The sequence below is a fragment of the Rousettus aegyptiacus genome, unplaced genomic scaffold, assembly GCF_014176215.1.
Source record: "Rousettus aegyptiacus isolate mRouAeg1 unplaced genomic scaffold, mRouAeg1.p scaffold_m13_p_6, whole genome shotgun sequence".
Lineage (NCBI taxonomy): Eukaryota > Metazoa > Chordata > Mammalia > Chiroptera > Pteropodidae > Rousettus > Rousettus aegyptiacus.
In genome coordinates, this window is record NW_023416309.1 from 60,973,690 (window position 1) to 60,992,623 (window position 18,934).

Here is an 18,934-nt window from a genome sequence, read left to right on the forward strand (position 1 = left end):
TGAATTATTTTGCATTTACTTGGTAATATAGGCTGTGGATGCCAAAAGAGGAAAAGTATGTGGATTTGAAAACTGGTCGAGTACGTCGGAAAGCCATTTTTGTGGATGAGGATGAGTCTGGAGATAGTGATATTGAAGATGATGATGAAAGGTTTGAAGGTGACAGGTCGGAAAATAGCTCTAGTGATAATGAAACAGAAGAGGAAGAAAATGCTGAAATTACTGATAAAGTATATATGACTGGTAAAGGTACGAAATGGCAGAAACTTGAGGAGATGGAAGAAGATGTTGAGGTAGATTTGCCAGCATTTGCTGACAGTGACGATGACCTTGAGAGAAGCTCAGAGGATGAAGAAGAAGCAGAGGAAGCTGATGAAAGCAGTGAAGAAGATTCCACTGTAGGAGAGAGGAATGTTTTAGTATCTAAGGCTATAGAAGACAGTAAACCAGGTCTTCTACACAGTAATGGTTTGGGTGACAATTTACATCTGGAGAAGACAATGAAAAAAGCAACCCTCCCTATGTCAGATTCAGGTCATTGTACAGCTGAAGAGGCATTTGCATCTGAAGATGAATCTGAAGAAAGCACTCTTAATACAGAAGAAGAGTATTCAGAAAATGAAGAAGTTACTAGGAAAAAATTTCCAGAGCCTTCTCAAATGGTCAGTGGTCAGAAACTTGGGTCAGAAAACTTAATTGATGTGACCAGTGACATAGAAGACTTACTCAAAGAGGAAGATTACAAGGAAGAAAATAATTATTCAACATCAACTTTAGGTATGTTAAAATAAACTGCCATTATATACTTGGCACTGAAAATATTCTACAAATAGAATGTCTACATTTGGGAGTCTGCCGGGTTGGATATTTTATTAACTATTCAAATATTGTACCTCATAAAAGGATTTCAGGATGAATGAGCAGTGAGCCTGAAGCAGAGATGACAGAAAAACAGACTTAACTAATGTTGGCCTTGGTCATTTCAGGTGCCCTTAAGTGGAAGGAAGACCTTTCCAGGAAGGCAGCAGAGGCCTTTCTGAGGCAGCAACAAGCAACTCCGAATCTTCAAAAGTTTATTTATGGGACAGGTAAAAGAGTTCTGGTTCAGACCTAGAAGCATTTTAGTTTCTTAGACTTTTTTCTGAAAAAGGGATGAGGAAATTGATTGAAGGATTAGAATAGTACTTGAGATATCCATAAGGTATTTCTGGCTGTCATGTTTCATATTTAACAGTTGTTTTTAATTATTAGCTCACAAGGACCATAAATTGGTTGTATGAAATAGGTATATGTGGTTTGCCATAAAACTTGATGAGAATATCCTCTGTTGTGTTATACCCCCGATATAAAGTTCTTCATGAGAATTTTTTTGTGGAATTTAGTGCCAGAAAAATATAAAGTGGCAAACTTTATATCGTAGTTCCCAGTTACTACATGATTAGAACAAACCAAAGGAGTATGTGTGAGTTAGGAGTATCAAATCAGAAATTGGTGTGTACTAATTTTTGTTCAGGTTTTGCCTGAATACGCTTAGCGATTAGGGTCTCAACATTCTTCTAGACAAACTCTTTATGATCATTGAAAGCTCTGCCATTATAAATGTCCCTTCTCTACCCCAGCCTCCAATATTCTCTCCCCTCAGTGCACTCTTTGCTGGTGCTTTGCAGGAGAACAGAAGTCCTGCAGACATGTTCTCTGGCTTTTCTCAGGGGCACCACCATACCTACCACAAACAGGGACCCTCAGTCCTAAGTCCTTTAGGATATAGATTTGTTCTCACTTTTCCATGATGGTGGTCTTTTTAGTGACAGAGGATAATGAAGAAGATGGTGATACGAGGGAAGAGCTTGGAGGATTGTTTCATGTCAACCAGCCTGCCAGAGAGTATAAGCACAGGGTTGACTCTTTGGACTGCTCCATATTTCATGTGGAGATGCCCCATGATTGGGATTTAGAGGAGGTAAGGCTGAATATCAATACTATGTTTGATTTATGAGAGAATTAAAGAATCGTTCTAAAAGAAGTTTGTGTGATTTCAGTATTGCCTATCTGTTATTAGTGTCTTATTTTTATAAGATAATATGATATTTTCCCAGATATTGGAGTGAATATTTCATGCATCCTTAGCAATAATATGTTCTGAGTTTAGTAGGACCATGTGCATGTGCTATGAAGAAAGGAGAACGTTCAACTTTTAGACCGAATAGTAATGTCGTTACTCTTTAAAGCATTACATTTGTTTTATGCATTTAAAAAATTGTTTTATAACTAGGATAAATGTAGTGTACCTGAGTTAACATATAGAATTTATACTATTTGTAAACAAACAAATCTGTGACACTGGTAAATTTCCTTCCCTGCTCACCACTCTCTAGTCACACTGGAGTTCATTCAGTTCTCAAACTTGTCAGGCTTAATCCCATCTTAGACCTCTTGCCCGTCTAGTTTCTCTTCTGGAATGTTCTTCTGACCTTCCCAAAGCTGGCTTCTTTTGATCATTCAGTTTAGCTCAAATGTCACTCCTTAGAGAAGTCTAATCACTATCATATTACCTATTTTAATTCATTGAGTAGCACTTAACGCACTTTATGAGATTTTATGTAAATATTTTTTTATGGTAAGATTTAATAGAGATTTTAGAAAACCACATAAAACAATTGTTTAACTTAATGGATTACTAGGTACCCCTATAACCTCATCTCCCTCCCCGAAGAAGGAACCATGACTCTTAATATTATGATTTTCTTCCTCATAATTCACCCTCCAACTTTGCATCAGTAAATACCATAGTTTACTTTTACCATGCATTTGAAGATTTGTTTTCCACTGTGCCTTTTAAATCTTCAAATACATAATCCTCTCCATCTATCTTTTATTTTTTTTACTCCCTTATATTTAATTTGTTTAAGAAACAAAGTATTTGGTGTGTAGAGTTTCTCATATTCTGGACTTTGTGGATTCCATTGCATCCCTTTGTGCAGCTCATCAGGCTCCTCTGTCCTCTATTTCCTATAAATTGCTACAGAATAATATCAGTGGAACTCTGATGATGGAAATAATCTACATATGAAGTGTCCAAGGTGGATCCTTGTGGCTCAGAACTAAGTTTTTAATTTTACTTAAGTTTTATTTAATCTTAATTAATTAGAATTTAAATAACCACATGGTTGTAGCCACCCTGTGAACGTACATCTAGAAGTTTGATTAGATTTAGGACTGCTTCTTAGGTGGTGGTGTTTTTCATTAGGAGGCACAGAAAATCATCTTGTGGTGTTAAGAGTTGTTAATCCTCAGTGCCTAGATCTATTAACTTATAAGGATGTAAAACAACGATAGTCTATTCAAATTTCTCTATAATATATATTAGTTGGAATACTTCTATAAAGAGAAACTCCCCCTCATCTACTATTTGGTTACCCAGTTCCACATAAGTAGGATAAATGCTTGATTCTTTTTATCAGTTTTCAGAATGATTATCCAAAGGCAACTCTTTTTTTTTTTTTTTTTTTTTTTAAATCATTTTGAGCTCATTTAAACGTAGTTGTTTTCTTCCACTGCACTTGTTATCCTTATTGACGCTTGGATTTTTTCCATCTTTGACTAGTGGAAGTCTCTTCACATTGGTTCTTGTGTTCTTTTGACATGATCCTAGTAGTCTTTGATTGCTTCGTTACTATCTGATATGATAAGGTATTCCAGCATCATCTTGTTACATCTCTGATGCCAGACTTGGGAGCAGCCATAAGTCCTGATTTCTTTTTTAGTACTAAATGACATTTCAGCATCTCAATCTGAGCATAGTAATACTCATTGCTGTGGGTTGATTATTGTTTCTAGGTCTTTTCAAGTAACCAGAGTTAGAATTCATACAGATATTTCCAGTTCAGATTCAGAACTACAGGGTTTTTACTTAACCTCTTTTATCTTATATTTGTAACTCTGTTTTTCCATTGGAGAATTATTCCCTGTTTGAATCTGAAGGTGATGAAATTAGAAAATTGTATAATTACTCATTTGCTTTATCTGATAAATAACATAAAACAGTATCAGTATAACATTACACTTTACTATTAATATTACTGAAAACAATTAAAATTTTTTCCTCATATGTTTTTCCATTTCTCTTTTCAAAAGTGGCAATTCCATTTTATATTCTTATCATTAGTGTATGTGGCTTTTGATTTTTTCACATCCTCACCGACACTCATTGTTTATTATCTGTTTGGTTTTTTTTTTTCTTAATAGCCATTTGAGAGGTGTGAAGTGGTTTCTCATGGTTTGGATTTGCCTTTCCCCGATTGCTGATGGTCCGGTATCTTTTCGTGTGCTCATGGGGCATTCATATGTATTATTTGAAGAAATGTGTATTCATTCCATTTGCCCATTTAAAAAATTGCGTTATTTGTCTTTTTATTATTGAGTTGTAAGAGTAGTTTATATATTCAGGATAGAAGTCCCTTGTCAGATAACATGATTTACAAACATTTTCTCTCATTCTGTAGGTTGTCTTTTCTGTGCCCTCTGAAGCACAAAGTTTTAAATTTTAAGGAATTGCCTGTCTATATTTTTGTTGTTTGTGTGTTTGGTATCATATCCAAGAAACCATTGCCAAATCCAAGATCATAATTTACTCCTCTGTTTTTGTTTAAGAGTTTTATAAGTTAGTCCTTACGTTTAGGTCGTTGGTCCATTTCGAGTTAATTTTTGTATTTGGTGTGAGTTGCATCCTTTTGCTTGTGAAGATGCAGTTATCACTGTTGAAAAGACTCTTCTTTCCCCGTTGCCTTGTCTTAGAACTCTGGGCAAAAAATTCACTTGACCATAGATAGATGAGTTTATTTATGGACTCTTAATTATATTCCATTCATCTATACTGTTTGGTTACCATTGCTTTATATTAAGTTTTGAAATTAGGAAGTGTGACTCCAACTTTGTTCTTTTTCAAGGTTGTTTTGTCTATTTTGAATCTCTTGTACTTTCTATATTTTAGGAGCAGCTTTACCATTTCTACAAAGAAGCCAACTGGGATTCTGATAGGGATTGCAGTGAATCTTGTAGATCTCTTTGGATAGTATTATTATCTTAACAATATTAAATCTTCTAATCCATTAACATGGAATACCTTTCCATTTGTTTAGATCTTTAATTTCTTTCAAGAATGTTTTGTAGTTATCAAGAATATAAGCTTTGAATTTTTGTTGAATTTATTCCTAGCATTTTCTTTCTGATGCTGTTATAATACCATGTTTGGATTGTTCATTGCTAGTGTATAGAAATAAAATTTATTGTCGTATGTAATTAGTATCTTACAACCTTGCCGAACTCATTTATTAGTTCTGGTAGTTTTTCATTGGATTTCTTGGGATTTTCTGTATACCAAGCCATATCACCTGTGAATAGAGATAGTTTTCCTTTCTAAACTGGGTGCTTTTTATTTCAATTTCTTTCTTAATAGCCCTGGCTAGAACATCTAGTACAATATTGAATAGAAGTGGGAATAGGCATTCTTCTATTTCTGACCTTAGGGAAAAAGCTCTCAGTCTTTCATCATTAAATATGATGCCAGCTGTGGGTTTTTTAATGGATGCTCTTTATCATGTTTTCCTTCTATTCTTAGTTTGTTGAGTGCTCTTATCATGGAGATTCTATTTTGGTTGTTTGATTGGTTGGTTGTTTTTCGATTCCCCTACGTGGATTGTTAAGCTTCATGAAATAAGGATCTTTTGGGAACAGTTTGCTTACAGAGCTTCTTGGCATAGAGTAGATGTCCAGTAAATATTTAGTGAGTAATTATAGGCATAAAGGAATGAGTAAATGAACAAATTTGCTTTTGCATCCATTGTAATCATACTAGCCTCAAGGCTACTCTTTGAGAGTGAGGTTGTGTGTGAAAAATACAATTCATAACCAAAATATGATTCAGGTGAAAGCTAAGACCTATATAAGATTTCTGTAAGTTTGTTTTTAAGGCCTTGGCAGTGAATGACAAGTGCTGTTTTAGGTTTCTCAGGAAACAGACTCTGAAGTGGAGAGTTGCGAACAAGGTTTTAATACGTATTTGAGAGGTCCAAACAGTATCCACTATATTCTAGATTATCTAGCAGATCCGAGACTGAGAACTCATCAGTATTCTTGGTACTACTATGCTCTACAAAGTATTTTGTCTTTGAATATTGTTGTTGGTCATAGGAATTAAGTTTTCAAACAGCCATGGTATGTCTAGAGTATCAAAATAGTAAGATTAACTTTCTTAAAAATGCTGCTGTCTAAACTGCATTGCCTTAACACGAATAAACTTTGAAAATCAGTTGAATTAGTAAATATTTGTTTACTTATGAGGTCAGTGAACTAATAAGACTTTCTCACTGTCAATTAAATGCTAACCTTTCTGTGTAAGGTTATGAACAGTATCAGAGATTGCTTTGTGACTGGGAAGTGGGAAGAGGATAAAGATGCAGCCAAGATCTTAGCAGAAGATGGTAAGTAACATGCTATATTTTTCAGAGAAGACTGCCTTTTCTATACTTTATTTTCTTTATATATTTAGTAGTCAAAAATAATAGTCAAGCATGAAATACCTTGGATTACTCTGACAGGAGTCGTGGGTAATGTTCTGGTTCTTTCTTTCATGATGATCTTATTTTGCCCCCTCTCCCCCCTTAGTTAACTGACTTATTAGATATGGGCCTTGAAGAAAAGTGGGAAGCTTTCCATAAATTCTATCATGTATTTGTTAAAAATAGATATTTTGATGTGAAAAATGTACTCAAATATCACTTATATTTTCCTTTCTAATGATAAAGATAGTGTGCATTGTAAAACATTTAGAATAAAAAGTTAATATTATACTATAACTCCCACCATATGTAAAAAAAAAGCTTTTGTTAAATTTATGGTCGTTTAAAAATTTTATATACGTTCATATATTATATATGCACATATATATTAACTTTGATTTATACTATTTTCAATAAATTGTGTTAGTAAATTTTTTTAAAGATTTTCTGTTTATGATTCAAGCATTATAATTCAATTCATAGTTTTGTTATTTGACAGGCAAGCAATTTACTTTGTCCATATTATTAATAACACTGCTTTGGAACACCTTGAAGTAACTCTTGGACCACATTTTTTATTTTTATAAGGTAGATTCATAAAAGAACTGTTGAGTCATTTTTATGGATCACAGTTACCAAGAGATTTTTCAGAAAGTCATTCTAATTCTGTGAGCAGTGTATCTTAGTGCTTATTAATTTGTTACTATCTTTCAATATTGGGTACTACCCATAAAAATGGTTTTTTTTTTTTCCAGTTTGATAGATGAAAATAGTTTCTTATATTTGTAACTGGCTTTTTTAAATTTTTGCTTATGTGTAAGCGAGAATAAGATATGTTAACTGACATTTCTTTGGTAAATTCTTTGTGTCCTTTGCCCATTTTTCTAATGGTATGTTAATATGTGTTTTAATGATTTCTAGAATTACTCTCTAAAAGATATCCTTTGTTTCATATATTTTTCTGCTTTTTATCATTTAAAGTTTTTAGTATTACATAAATCATACATTTTAAAATATTGTGTAGTTAGATCTATCAATCTTTTTGGTGAAATTTCATTACTTTTAATTTTTCCATAGACATTTCTTTCGCGTTACTATAAGAACTGAGGCATTTTTACAGGCTTCCATTACTAAAAAATCCATGTAATTCAAACAGCAACACTTTCAAATCTACAGTTTATTATGAAAAAGGAAGTGATATAGCAGCATCAGTACAGGCTACCACACAGCCCAGGGTCTGCAGAGGCCAGGTGCAACTCTAGCCTTTCTCCTTCTGTAAGGACTACTAGCATTTTTATTGAACATCAGGGAATCAGTGAGCCAAACAGTCTTGCCTGGGTTTTCACATGTTGCTTCTCTTAGAGGCATGCTCCTGCTACTGCAGAGCCCTCTCAGGGTCTCACCTCCTCAATTCCATTATCAGTAAACAGTGATGACAAGCTCCTAGAGCAAACAGCCCCCAAACTCCTAGAACCCATGGTTCTAAAGCAATGTGTTGACCAAGGGTGCTTGCCTGGAGGGAGTTTTATTAGCAAAAGAGCTCAGGCTAATTCCAGGCCCTTGAATGAACTCTCACAATACAGTCACTGAGCACTTAAATTTTGTATGACTAGCCCTAGAATCATTTTTATACTTTGATTTTGTACATTTATCTTGATCCCATCTGGAACTTCTATAAGAAACAACTTTATTTGCAGATCATCATTTTTTTTTATCACTGTCAGTTGGATAATTTTGGTTTATGATGCATTCCTATCGTGTGTGCATGCACATATATGTATATCGACGGTCAGTTATAAGGTCATCTTTTCTGTGCTATTGGATGATTGAGGAATAATGGATACTGCCAGCACTTCTGTCTGAGAGAAGGCTGCCCCTCCAATTCTCACCCTGGAGTTAGAGAACTTAGGACCTCCTGTATGTTCCTGGCACGCCTCTGGCTGCTGCCCCAGAGCTGGAACTCAGAGCAAGTGAATCCATCAATGAGCAAGTGCAGGCACAGGCCCCTTAACTAGAAAATCTGTGACTCCCTCCGCCCTTTGTCTCACTCTGCACAATCTCCACTGGTTTTCACAGCCAGTAGTTGTGAGGAATTCTCTTCCCCTGCACTAGAACCCTGGGCTGGGGAGCTAGTGTGGGGCCAGGACCCCTCACTCTTCTGGGAGGATCTCCGCAGTTGAGATACTACTTCCAGTTCTCAACTGCTGCATGTGGGTATGGGACCGTCTCGTTTCACATCTCTGCCCCACCTACCACTCTCCAAGTGGCCTCTTCTCTGTTTCCCAGTTGTAAGACTTCTGTTCAGCTAAACTTCAGGTGACTCCCAATGATGGCTAGTTATAAACATAAAACATAGTCTAGTTATAATCTTTATATAGTTGTGAGGAGGTAAGCACAGCATTTACCTACTCCACTATCTTGACTGTAACCTCATTCTTTTTAATGGCTGTATGTTGTGTTGATGTGCCTTCAAGTTTTTAACACTACTATCCAATTTTTTTTTTCAGTTTTTTATTTTAGAAATAAAATCACAGTGAACATCCTTAACAATTTGTGGGAACATTTCTGTACAGCATATATTTAGAAATGGAATTACTTTGTCAAAGAGTATATACATTTTAATTCTAAACTTAAGTTGCCCTAGATTAATATCCTCCTGACTTTCATATTCCTACTTAGTACAGTATATAAGAGAGCAGTTTTCTCTATATCTTGACCAAAACTGGATATTATCAGTTGTTTTTAGTTTTGACAATTCATAGGTCAGTAAATTAACTTTGAAAACTATTTTGGTAAATAACGAAGTATGTTATTTTTTAATAGTTTTACATTAAACTGAAAAATTAATTTGAGAATAATTGAAACTTTTGTATGGCATTCAGTTTTGTCCAGGAACACATTCTACCCCTATTTAAATCTTTTCTATCTCTAAAGTTTTTTTGCATTACCACGTATTTCTTGTTTCTAGCAATTTTATATTTTTGCTTAAGTTTTAATGCATTTTTGTTGTCTTGAGTTACTGTGTTTTTTTCCTTATTAGATTTGTTGATGTGATGTTATTATACTAATAGACCTCCCACCCAAATTTTGGTTTGGATGTTGAACTGATAACAGACAGCATAAGCACACATGGATCAAGAAGCTATGGACTCGTATTTCCGTGGTGGCTAATGATGTTGAGCATTTTTACATGTGCTTATTTGCCACCTATATATATTCTTTGATAAAATGTCTGTGGATATCTTTTGCCCTTTATCTAATCAAATAGGTTTTTATTTTTTTAACTGTTGAATATTGAGAGTTCTTTTATATTTTATTCCATTGTTGGATATGTGGTTTGCATATATTTTCTCCTATAGTTTGTATTTTCTTTTTCTTAATAGAGCCTTTCACAGAGCAAAAGTTTTTAATTTTAATGAAGCCCAATTTATCACTTTGTTTTAGGGATCGTGTAGTTGATGTCATGTCTGAGAACTATTTTTTATTCTAGATCCTAAAGATTTTCTCCTATGTTATTTTCTAAAAGTTTTAGAGCTTTTTTTTGTTTATGTCTGTAATCAACTTAATTTTCCTTTTTTTTGATAAAATGGGAGGTTTAGGTCAAGGTTTATACTTTTGCCTGTGGATGTATAATTCCTCCAGCACTTTTTGTTCCATTAATTACTTTTGCATCTTTGTCAAAGATTAGTTGAGCATCTTTGTGTGGGTCTGTTTCTGGGTTCTTGTTTCATTCATTTATATGTCAGTCCCTCCACAAATACCAACTATCTCAGTTATTGTTGTTATGCAGTAAACAATATTGGTTAGAGTGATTTCTCTCACTTTACTCTTCTTTTTTAAGATTAGTTTATCCTAGGCCCTGTAATTTTGCATATGAATTTTAAAATAAACTTGTCTTTGTCTGCAAAAAATCTACTTGAATTCTGATAGGAGTCACATTAAAACTATAGATCAATTTTGGGAGAATCTTTACTATTTTGAGTATTCTGATCCAGGAACATGGTATGTCTGTCCATTTATTTAAGTCTGATTTTTCAGCATACTAATGGGGCATATATTTTGATAAGTTTATGCTTATTTCATTTTGATTGATTTTATTTCATTTTTATTGATTTTTGTTTGTCTCTTATTCTGAACTCATTCAAAGAAGTTTTTTTTTGTTTTTGTTTTTTTGTTTTTGTTTTGTAGATAGCTTGGGATTTTCTACATAGGCAATCATGTTATCTGCCAATAGGGACAGTATTATTTCATCCTTTTCAACCTGTCTTTGATTTCTGTATACTTTTCATTTTTATTTTTCCTTATCGTAATGGTTAGAACTAGCACTAAGGGTGGAAATCCTGCCTTATTCCCAATGTTTTTCACTGTATGATGTTAGTTTGGTTTTTCTGTGGATGCTCCTTCTGTGCTCTGTTCCTCTTTATTGCTACTATACTAAGGAAGAGGTATTTTGGTTTTTTGTTTTAATCATGAGTGAGTATTGAATTTTGTCAAATGCCTTTCAGTGTGAATTGATAGGATCATATGAATTTTATTCTTTACACTTCGATATAGTGGATTACATTGATTGTTGAATGTTGAACTGCTTTGCATATTGGGAATAAATCCCACTTGGTCATGGCATATAATTCTTTTTATATGCTGTCGAATTTCATTTGATAGTATTTTGTTTAAGAATTTTACATTTAAGTTCATGAGAAATACTGGTCTGTAGTATTGTTAGTTTTTTTTTGTTGTTTGTATTGTCTTTATCTGTTTTTAGTGTCAGTGTAATACTGGTCTCATAAAATGAGTTGGAAAGTGTTCCAAATTTTTCTGTTTTCTAGAAGAAATTGTATAGAATTGGGATGAATTCTTAAAAGTTTTGTATAATTCTCGAGTGAAACTATCAGGTCCTGGAGATTTTCTGGGGAGCTTATAATTACAAATTTTATTTCTTTATTGATTATAAGACTCTATGTTGTCTATTCCTTCTTGCCTGAATTTTGGTAGCTTGTGGTTTTCACAGAATTTCAAGGCCTATTGGAGAAGTAAAAGTTCCATTAAATGCCTTCTCCAAGAGGCCAGCTTTGATATTCTAAGTATAATGTTCATAGTATTCCCTTAATATCCTTTTAATGGCTGCAAAATCTATTTTGATAATACCTGGTTTCAATCTTGATATTTGTGATTTGCGCCTTCTCTCTTTTTATCTTTGTCAGTAAGGTTTATTAATTTTGTTGATTTTTTCAAATAAACATTTTTTGTTTTGTTGATTTTTCTGTTTTCCAGTTTTCAATTTCATTGACTTCTGCTCTTTATTGTTTCTATTCTTTGCTTGTCTTAGATTATTTTGCACTTTTAAATTTTCTTAGATTATTAGTTTGAGATGTAAGCATTTAGTGCTGTAAATTGCCCTGTCAGCACTATTTAGCTGTACCCCACAAAATTTTCATATTAGTCGTATTTTCATTTTCATTTAGTTCTATGCATTTTTATATTCCTGAGACTTCTGTTTGACTTACACATTATTTAGAATGCGTTGTTTAATTACCGAATGTTTAGAAATTTTTCTGTTGTCTTCGTTATTGATTTCCAGTTTAATTACATTATGTACTAAGAACATATGCTTATGATTTTAAACTGTTTAGATTTGTTGCAATTTGCTTTATTACCCAGAATGTACCCAATCTTCATAGATGTGCTGGGGGTACTTTAGAAATTGTTTTTTTTGCTGTTGTTGGGTAGAGTGTTCTATATGTGTCAAGTTCTGATGAATTGGCTGTGTTATTCGAGTCTTTAGTATCTTTGCTGATTTCCTATCTAGTTTTCATCGGTTGATGAGAGGAAGATGTTGAAGTTGCCAAATATAATTATAGATTTATCTATTCTTTCAGCTCTATCAATTTTTGCTTCATATGTTCTAGGCTTTGTTTGGTATATACGCATTTAGGATTGTTAATGTCTTCTTGGTGGATTGATCTTTTGAAATTGTAAATTATAGTCACCTTCTGTTTACCCCATTGGTGAGGGAGAGACTCCAGCACTATGGTTATGGGTATGGCTGAACAGCCAATACCTGACACTAGACAGATGATATCAACAGTAGTTTATTAGTTATATACACTCACAGCCTGAGGGAAGATGACACCGCATGTTATGCAAGGATTGTATTTGGGAAGCAGGCTTTTTAGTTAAAAGAGCATGAGATGACTATTGGTTCCATTGGGAAAATGTGATTAGCTTTTTTGAATAAAATCATAGTCTGGCAGAGAGGTGAAGTGAAACTTGTTAGGTTGAGGACTGGGTGAGTGCACCTGGCCCAAATGATAACACTAGTATGGTGGGGATCCTTTTTCATAGGGTGGGAACATGTCTGGCAGGCCTACTCACAGCTAGGCCATTGGTACCTTGTGAGGCTCAAAGATATCATGGCAGCACATGAAATTATAAGTCTTATAGTTCAGTTAAACCCCTCTCTGACCCTGATAATTTTCTTTGCTCTGAAATTACTCGATGAGATATTTATATAGTATTTCTGCTTTTTTTTAAAGGTGAATTTGCATGGTATATCTTTTTCTGTCTTTAATCTACTTAGGTCATTAAATTTGGAGTGAGGTTCTTATAAATAGCATGTAGTAGGGTTATGTGTTTTAATCCTCTCAATCTGTCTCTTGATTGATGTATTTATGCCATTTACATTTAAGGTACTTATTAATGTGTAAGTCTAGTATTTTATTATTTTTTGTTTACTCTAGTTTTAGTTCTGTTTTTCCTCTATTTCCCTTTTATTCTATCTTGATTTGTTTATAGTATTTTTGAGAGTATCAGCTTGTACAGGTTTTGTAGTGTTTGTTCTGGGTATTATGATATACGTATTGTAATATAATGACACCAATATTTTACCTCTGAGTAATTTGTGAAAACTTTTCTTTTGTTTAGGTTCCTTTACCTTCCTCACTTTTAAATATTATTGGCTTGAGTGTTAGACAGTGGTATAATTTTTTTTAAATCATCAGATATGATTTTAAAAACAGATAAGAAGAAGGATAGTTTATGTGTCTATATTTTTGGTCTTTTTTTTTTTTTTATGATGGTCCCAGATTTCTCCTTTTATAATTTCCTTTATTTTGTTAGCTATTTTTAAGGGTAGCTATGCTGATGACAAATTTCCGTGGTTTTCCTTTGTCTGAGTATGTCTCCATTTTCCGCTTCGTTTCTGAAGGATAGTTTCACCAGATATAGAATTCATAGACAGTTCTTTTCATTCAGCACTTGAAAACGTTTTGCTCCTTCCTTCTGGCCTCTATAATTTAGAGGAGAAATATACTGTTATTTAAATTGGTGTGTCCCTAATCTGTCATTTCTGGCTGCTTTCAAGATTTTAGTTTTCTAAAGATTGATTGGTGCGGATTTCATTGGATTTTCTCTGTTTGATATTTGCTCAGCCTCTTGAGTCTGTAAGTTTATGTCTTTCACCAAATTTGGGAATCTTGAGTCATTATTTCTTTCAACCTCAGTCTCCTTTTAAGGCTCCTGTACGTAAGTGTTGGATCTTTAGTTTCTGTCCCACAGGTTCATGAGGCTCTGTTCATTTGTTTTTAGGTTGCGTAAATTAATGTTGTTCAGGTTGCGTAAATTCTCTTGACTGGCCTTACTCTGTTTCTGTACTACACGTCTCTACTCTTATTATTGAGCCCATCTAGCTAGTTCCCCCCGCTCCCCCCACCACTATTGTATTTTTCAGTTCTGTAATATCCATTTGGTTCTTCGATTTCTCTCTTGAGATTTTCAATTTTTTGGTTGTTGCCATGGGATTTGTAGTTGCTTGTCGAAGTATTTTTATAATAGCTACTTAAGATATTAGTCAGGTAGTTCCAAGATCTGATTCATTTCTGTGTTGGTGTCAGTCATTTGTCTTTTCACAATCAAAATTACTACAGTTTTCCTGGTTCTGCATATGACAGGTGATTTTCTTTTGTATCCTACACATTTTATTTATTATGTTAGGAGACTTTCAATCCTATGTAACTTTTTAAAATTTAGCAGGTAGTCATTTTGTTTAGTTTGTGTGCAGGTCCTGGTCTGTTTTGTGGACTGTCATTCCAATGACAATTTAATTTTAAAGCCTTTGCAGTGCTATTTTGGTCTGCTTCATTTATCTGGTACCACTCTTGTCCCTGCTTTTTTGTCTCGAGGGAATAGAGGGACTTCCCCGGGCTGGGCCATCTGGTGCAGCTAGACGAGAAAAGGTTGTCTTGGCCTATGGAGCCAGTTTGCTTGTTGTGGGGGATCTTTGCCGGGCCTGCCCAGCTGCACATTCTTTTAAGGAGAGGAAGAGAGTCTCATGCCTGGTGGAATCCTCTTTTGCTGATAACCCTTGGTCACCTGATATATCTTGGTGGAGAAAAGGAGATTCAGGCTCTTCAGGAAAGGTGAATACTTTTTCTCATCACTTATTGTTAGTGGGACTCCTGATTCATGCCTTTTGCCAGGGCTATCTAGTATACCTGGTATTGCTGGTGAGATCCAGTTTGATCTGGGAGAATGAGCCTATCTGGGCTTCCCATTATTGCTGGCTTGGGGGTTGGGAACACTGGTCCTGAGTCGCTTTTCTGTGGATTGTGGGATAGCGAAACACTGGCCACTGTGTCATTTATTTCTCTACTCCTGGGACCCTTGCCAACTCATCTTTTTCTTTCCACCATTCAGAGTTTACTTTTGGTCATCTCTTGTTCTCATATGTTATTTCTGGAGTTGATGGTTACACATAGTTGGTAGGAACAAAGGAAACATGTATACACCATCTTTTTCAGACTAGAAATTCTTAGTGATTATTGTGAATGTGTTAAAGGGAGAATTGGCATCTTAATGATACTGAGTCTTCCTTTCTAAACACATGGTAATCTTTATTCAGTAAGTAATATTAATAATACCTTCTTCATTGGGTTATATTGAGAAATGTAGTTAAGGTATATAAAGTACTTAGAGCATTCTGTGGTATGTAAAGCACTTAAAAGTGTTAGCTAATATTCCATGTATCCTTTGGTAGCATATTAAATTTTTAATAAATTTTAAAATAAAAATCCACATTTCTTATTCCTAAGTATGTTACCCTTTTTTGTTTTTATTACAATGTAGTCTTCCCATCTTTTATATATCCTTTGGCTCTTTGGCTCTTTCTTATATGAAAATGTTTTAATGCCCTTCTAAAGTTGCCTCTCAAAGGAGTTTTAACTTGTCTACTTCTATTAAGGATAAAACCCATAACTTAACTTAGAGCTCCAAAAAAATGAATGAATGAATATATCATGTGTGCTCAGCACTGTTTTATTTTGTATTTTATGATGTATTTTATATAATGTAAGATTTTCACATGATTGTGTTATGTTGATCTTACCGTTGAGACTCATTTTTACAGTCACTCTTTGAACTGTTGGTTTGAAGGTCTCACCTGCAGGGCCATGTATGCCACCTTTGTGTGTATCTCAGAGGTAATGCTGTTACCTATACTGGAAAAATAGCTCTTGGTTATGTGGTGTGTTGAATTAAAAGTATGGAAATGTGGATTGTGTCTGTTTACTTAACAGGTGATGAAATAGAATTTAACGGGAAAAAGAAACTTGTGTAAGTGCAGGATTCTTCTGGGGTGTGTAGCAATGGGGATAGTAAAAATGAAGTTTGGGATGTAGAATGCACTGTCCACCCGGTGCTAGGTGGTACTAAAATGTCATATGCAGACCCTATTCACAGAGGAATCATTCGAGTGTTCTTTTCCTAGAGGAACTCTATGGTGACTTTGAAGACCTGGAAACAGGTAACATGCACAAGGGAAAATCAGACCCGGATACTCAGGTATGACTTTACCATGGCTTACCATCAGCCTCTGGTCCTTGATCTGTGTTCAGTATATTCTGAGAGAGGCTTGTTTTGAGAAATTCTAATCTTGTTATCTCTGTAGATTAGAGACTGGATGGATTCCCTCCTAAAACTATGGAGGGTGGTGATGGATCAAAAGTTGTTGGTTTATTTGTTATTTTTGATTCTTTTGGATAATACCTATTGCTTCTTCTTGTCATTGAATTAGGATTTTTCATTTATTGAAAGTTTTAGCTCCTGAGTCACTGTTTTTCTTTTCACCATTCCTTTTGTCACATTCTCTTCTTAAATTTAAGTACCATTTGGAAAAACTAACTCCCTGTTCTCCCTAAGATTTCTTTAGAACAAGATCTGGGAGCATCTAAGTTGGGGACACTTGTTATTTTTATTCACATTTGGCAGTCCTAGACAGATTAAGGAATGGCAGTTAATTATAATGCAGATGTCTAAATGTCTTTTAAACAAATATATTTATTTAAATTAGTTTCAAGTATACAGTACATTGGTTAGACATCTATAATGTTCATAAAACAATGCCCCCAATTGCTCCCTCCCTCCCCTGGCCCTCCACTTAGCCATCATACTGAGCCATCATATTGATACTAACTACAGTCTTTCTTCCATGCTCTAAATGTCTCTTGTAGCAATATATGGTATTTCGAGCTGAAGACTGTTTTGTTTTCCTGATGCTCATACCTAAGATTTTTGCAGCTTAGTGGAACTCTTAAAATATCCTTTAAGTTTAAAGAAAAGATCTCCACAAACTTTTACAAAATTTTCTCTTCTGGAAATTAAGATTGAAGATGTAGAGGAAGAAATTAAGGAAGAAATTGACCCAGAGGAAAGTGCCAAGAAAAAGCATTTGGATAAAAAGAGAAAATTGAAGGAGATGTTTGATGCAGAATATGATGAAGGAGAAAGCTCATACTTTGATGATCTTAAAGGAGAAATGCAGAAACAAGCACAGGTAAGAAACTCAGATCCTATCAGCCTCATTTCAAGGCAATAATATAGTGTTGTGAATACTTAACGTTTTTTAGATATCTGCTCCCTGACCTGCTTCTGTGCCTCTCATTTGGACTCCTAGGTCGAGATGGAGATGTATGTGTTTATTCATGCAGTCATCTATTAGTTTCTTCTAGCAGAAATTCACTAGAAAGATATTAGTGCTTATTTTTTACCAAGCATTAAGTGCTGAGGAAACAAATGGCTGAGACGTTGCTGCCACTTCTGAGGATCTCACAGCGTAGTGATTTGAGATAGTGTGTTTATTTAAATGCCAGCATTGCCTTAGCATTCTAATTACTGCTCCCTGGAACCATAAATCATTTGAATGAGTAGGTGATTCTAGGTCAGTGTGGCTTATGCACACACTGTTGCTCTCCAGGAAAGGTTTTTAAAAATTCATCTTGATCAGAATTCAGGGGATATTTTGAGTTAAGATCAGATCTGGAGAAAAAGGGAGCATGTGGAATGCTGAAAGGGAGATAGTCTAGCCCTTTTGCCTGGGGATGCTGAGCAGGCTGATGCCCTCACTCTGAAAGACGAAGATATGTATGCAGTTGATGGTGAGTGTTTGAGTTGTTCTTTGACAAGTGGGAGGTGAGTCAGATTCCGAGTGTACTTTATTTGAAAGGCAGATCAATAGGATTTCCTGGAGGATTGAATGTGGGGCATGTGAGAGAGAAAGTAAGATGACTTATTGAAAGAATTGAGTTGTCATAAGTAAGATACAAAAGCTTCTAGTTGGTATAGGTTTGTCTGGGAAGATGAAGTTTGCCTCTGTTAGGTTAAAATTATCTTTCAGACAAGCGGAAGTGTCAAGTAGCCAGTGAGGAGTTCTGTAGAGAGGTTGGGGCCAAGTACTTAGTTGTATGGTTCTCAACATCTAGATGTTACTTAACGCCATGAGATGGATGGGATAACTGGGGAGTGAATGTAGAGACAGGAGAGGAGAGAACCAGGACTGACACTGGGTAATTCATTGTAAGAGGCTGGGCAGAAAGGAATAAGCAGCAATGGAGAGTGAGCAGTGCTCAGGAGACAGAAGAAATCTAGGAGAATACGAGGTATGCAGAAAGCCGCTATAGAAGGAAGTGATACATTTTTTAAATCTCGCTGATATGTTAACTACATTTAAGACAGATTTTGCCATTGGGTTAGGAAGTGTCTCTAGCAAGCATTTTTTATGGAGTGCGGGTTAAATTGTGATTTTAAGGAATTAAAAAGAATAGGAGCAGAAGAACTAGAGACCGAAGCTGTAGAAAATTTCTGTGGCATTTTCTTCAGAGACAAACAGAGAAATGGGGGACAAGTTGGAGGAAGTGGAGTCAAAAGAAGGTTTTAAGATGAGAGAAATAACAGCAAAATATGTTGGAATAAAGTCCAAGAGTGGATATCTATTGTGCAAGTGATGTTTGGCCTTAAATCGACACATCGATAAATAATCTATAACAGCTACCCAGTAGAACTTTCTGTGATAATAGAAATATATATCTGTGCTGTACTGTATTGTAGCT

The 18,934-nt window shown here is 34.8% G+C and overlaps 1 protein-coding gene across 1 annotated transcript in view; it reads left to right on the forward strand.

The window, feature by feature from the left end:
• The window catches only part of BMS1 (BMS1 ribosome biogenesis factor), a 40,564-nt gene that overhangs the window by 11,875 nt on the left and 9,755 nt on the right, over positions 1-18,934 (forward strand). The window contains exons 10-15 of the mRNA XM_016131452.2: positions 32-777; positions 987-1,088; positions 1,806-1,960; positions 6,398-6,479; positions 16,318-16,391; positions 17,212-17,382. Coding sequence (XP_015986938.1) covers positions 32-777; positions 987-1,088; positions 1,806-1,960; positions 6,398-6,479; positions 16,318-16,391; positions 17,212-17,382 — 1,330 coding nt within the window. The remainder of the gene's footprint in view (positions 1-31; positions 778-986; positions 1,089-1,805; positions 1,961-6,397; positions 6,480-16,317; positions 16,392-17,211; positions 17,383-18,934) is intronic.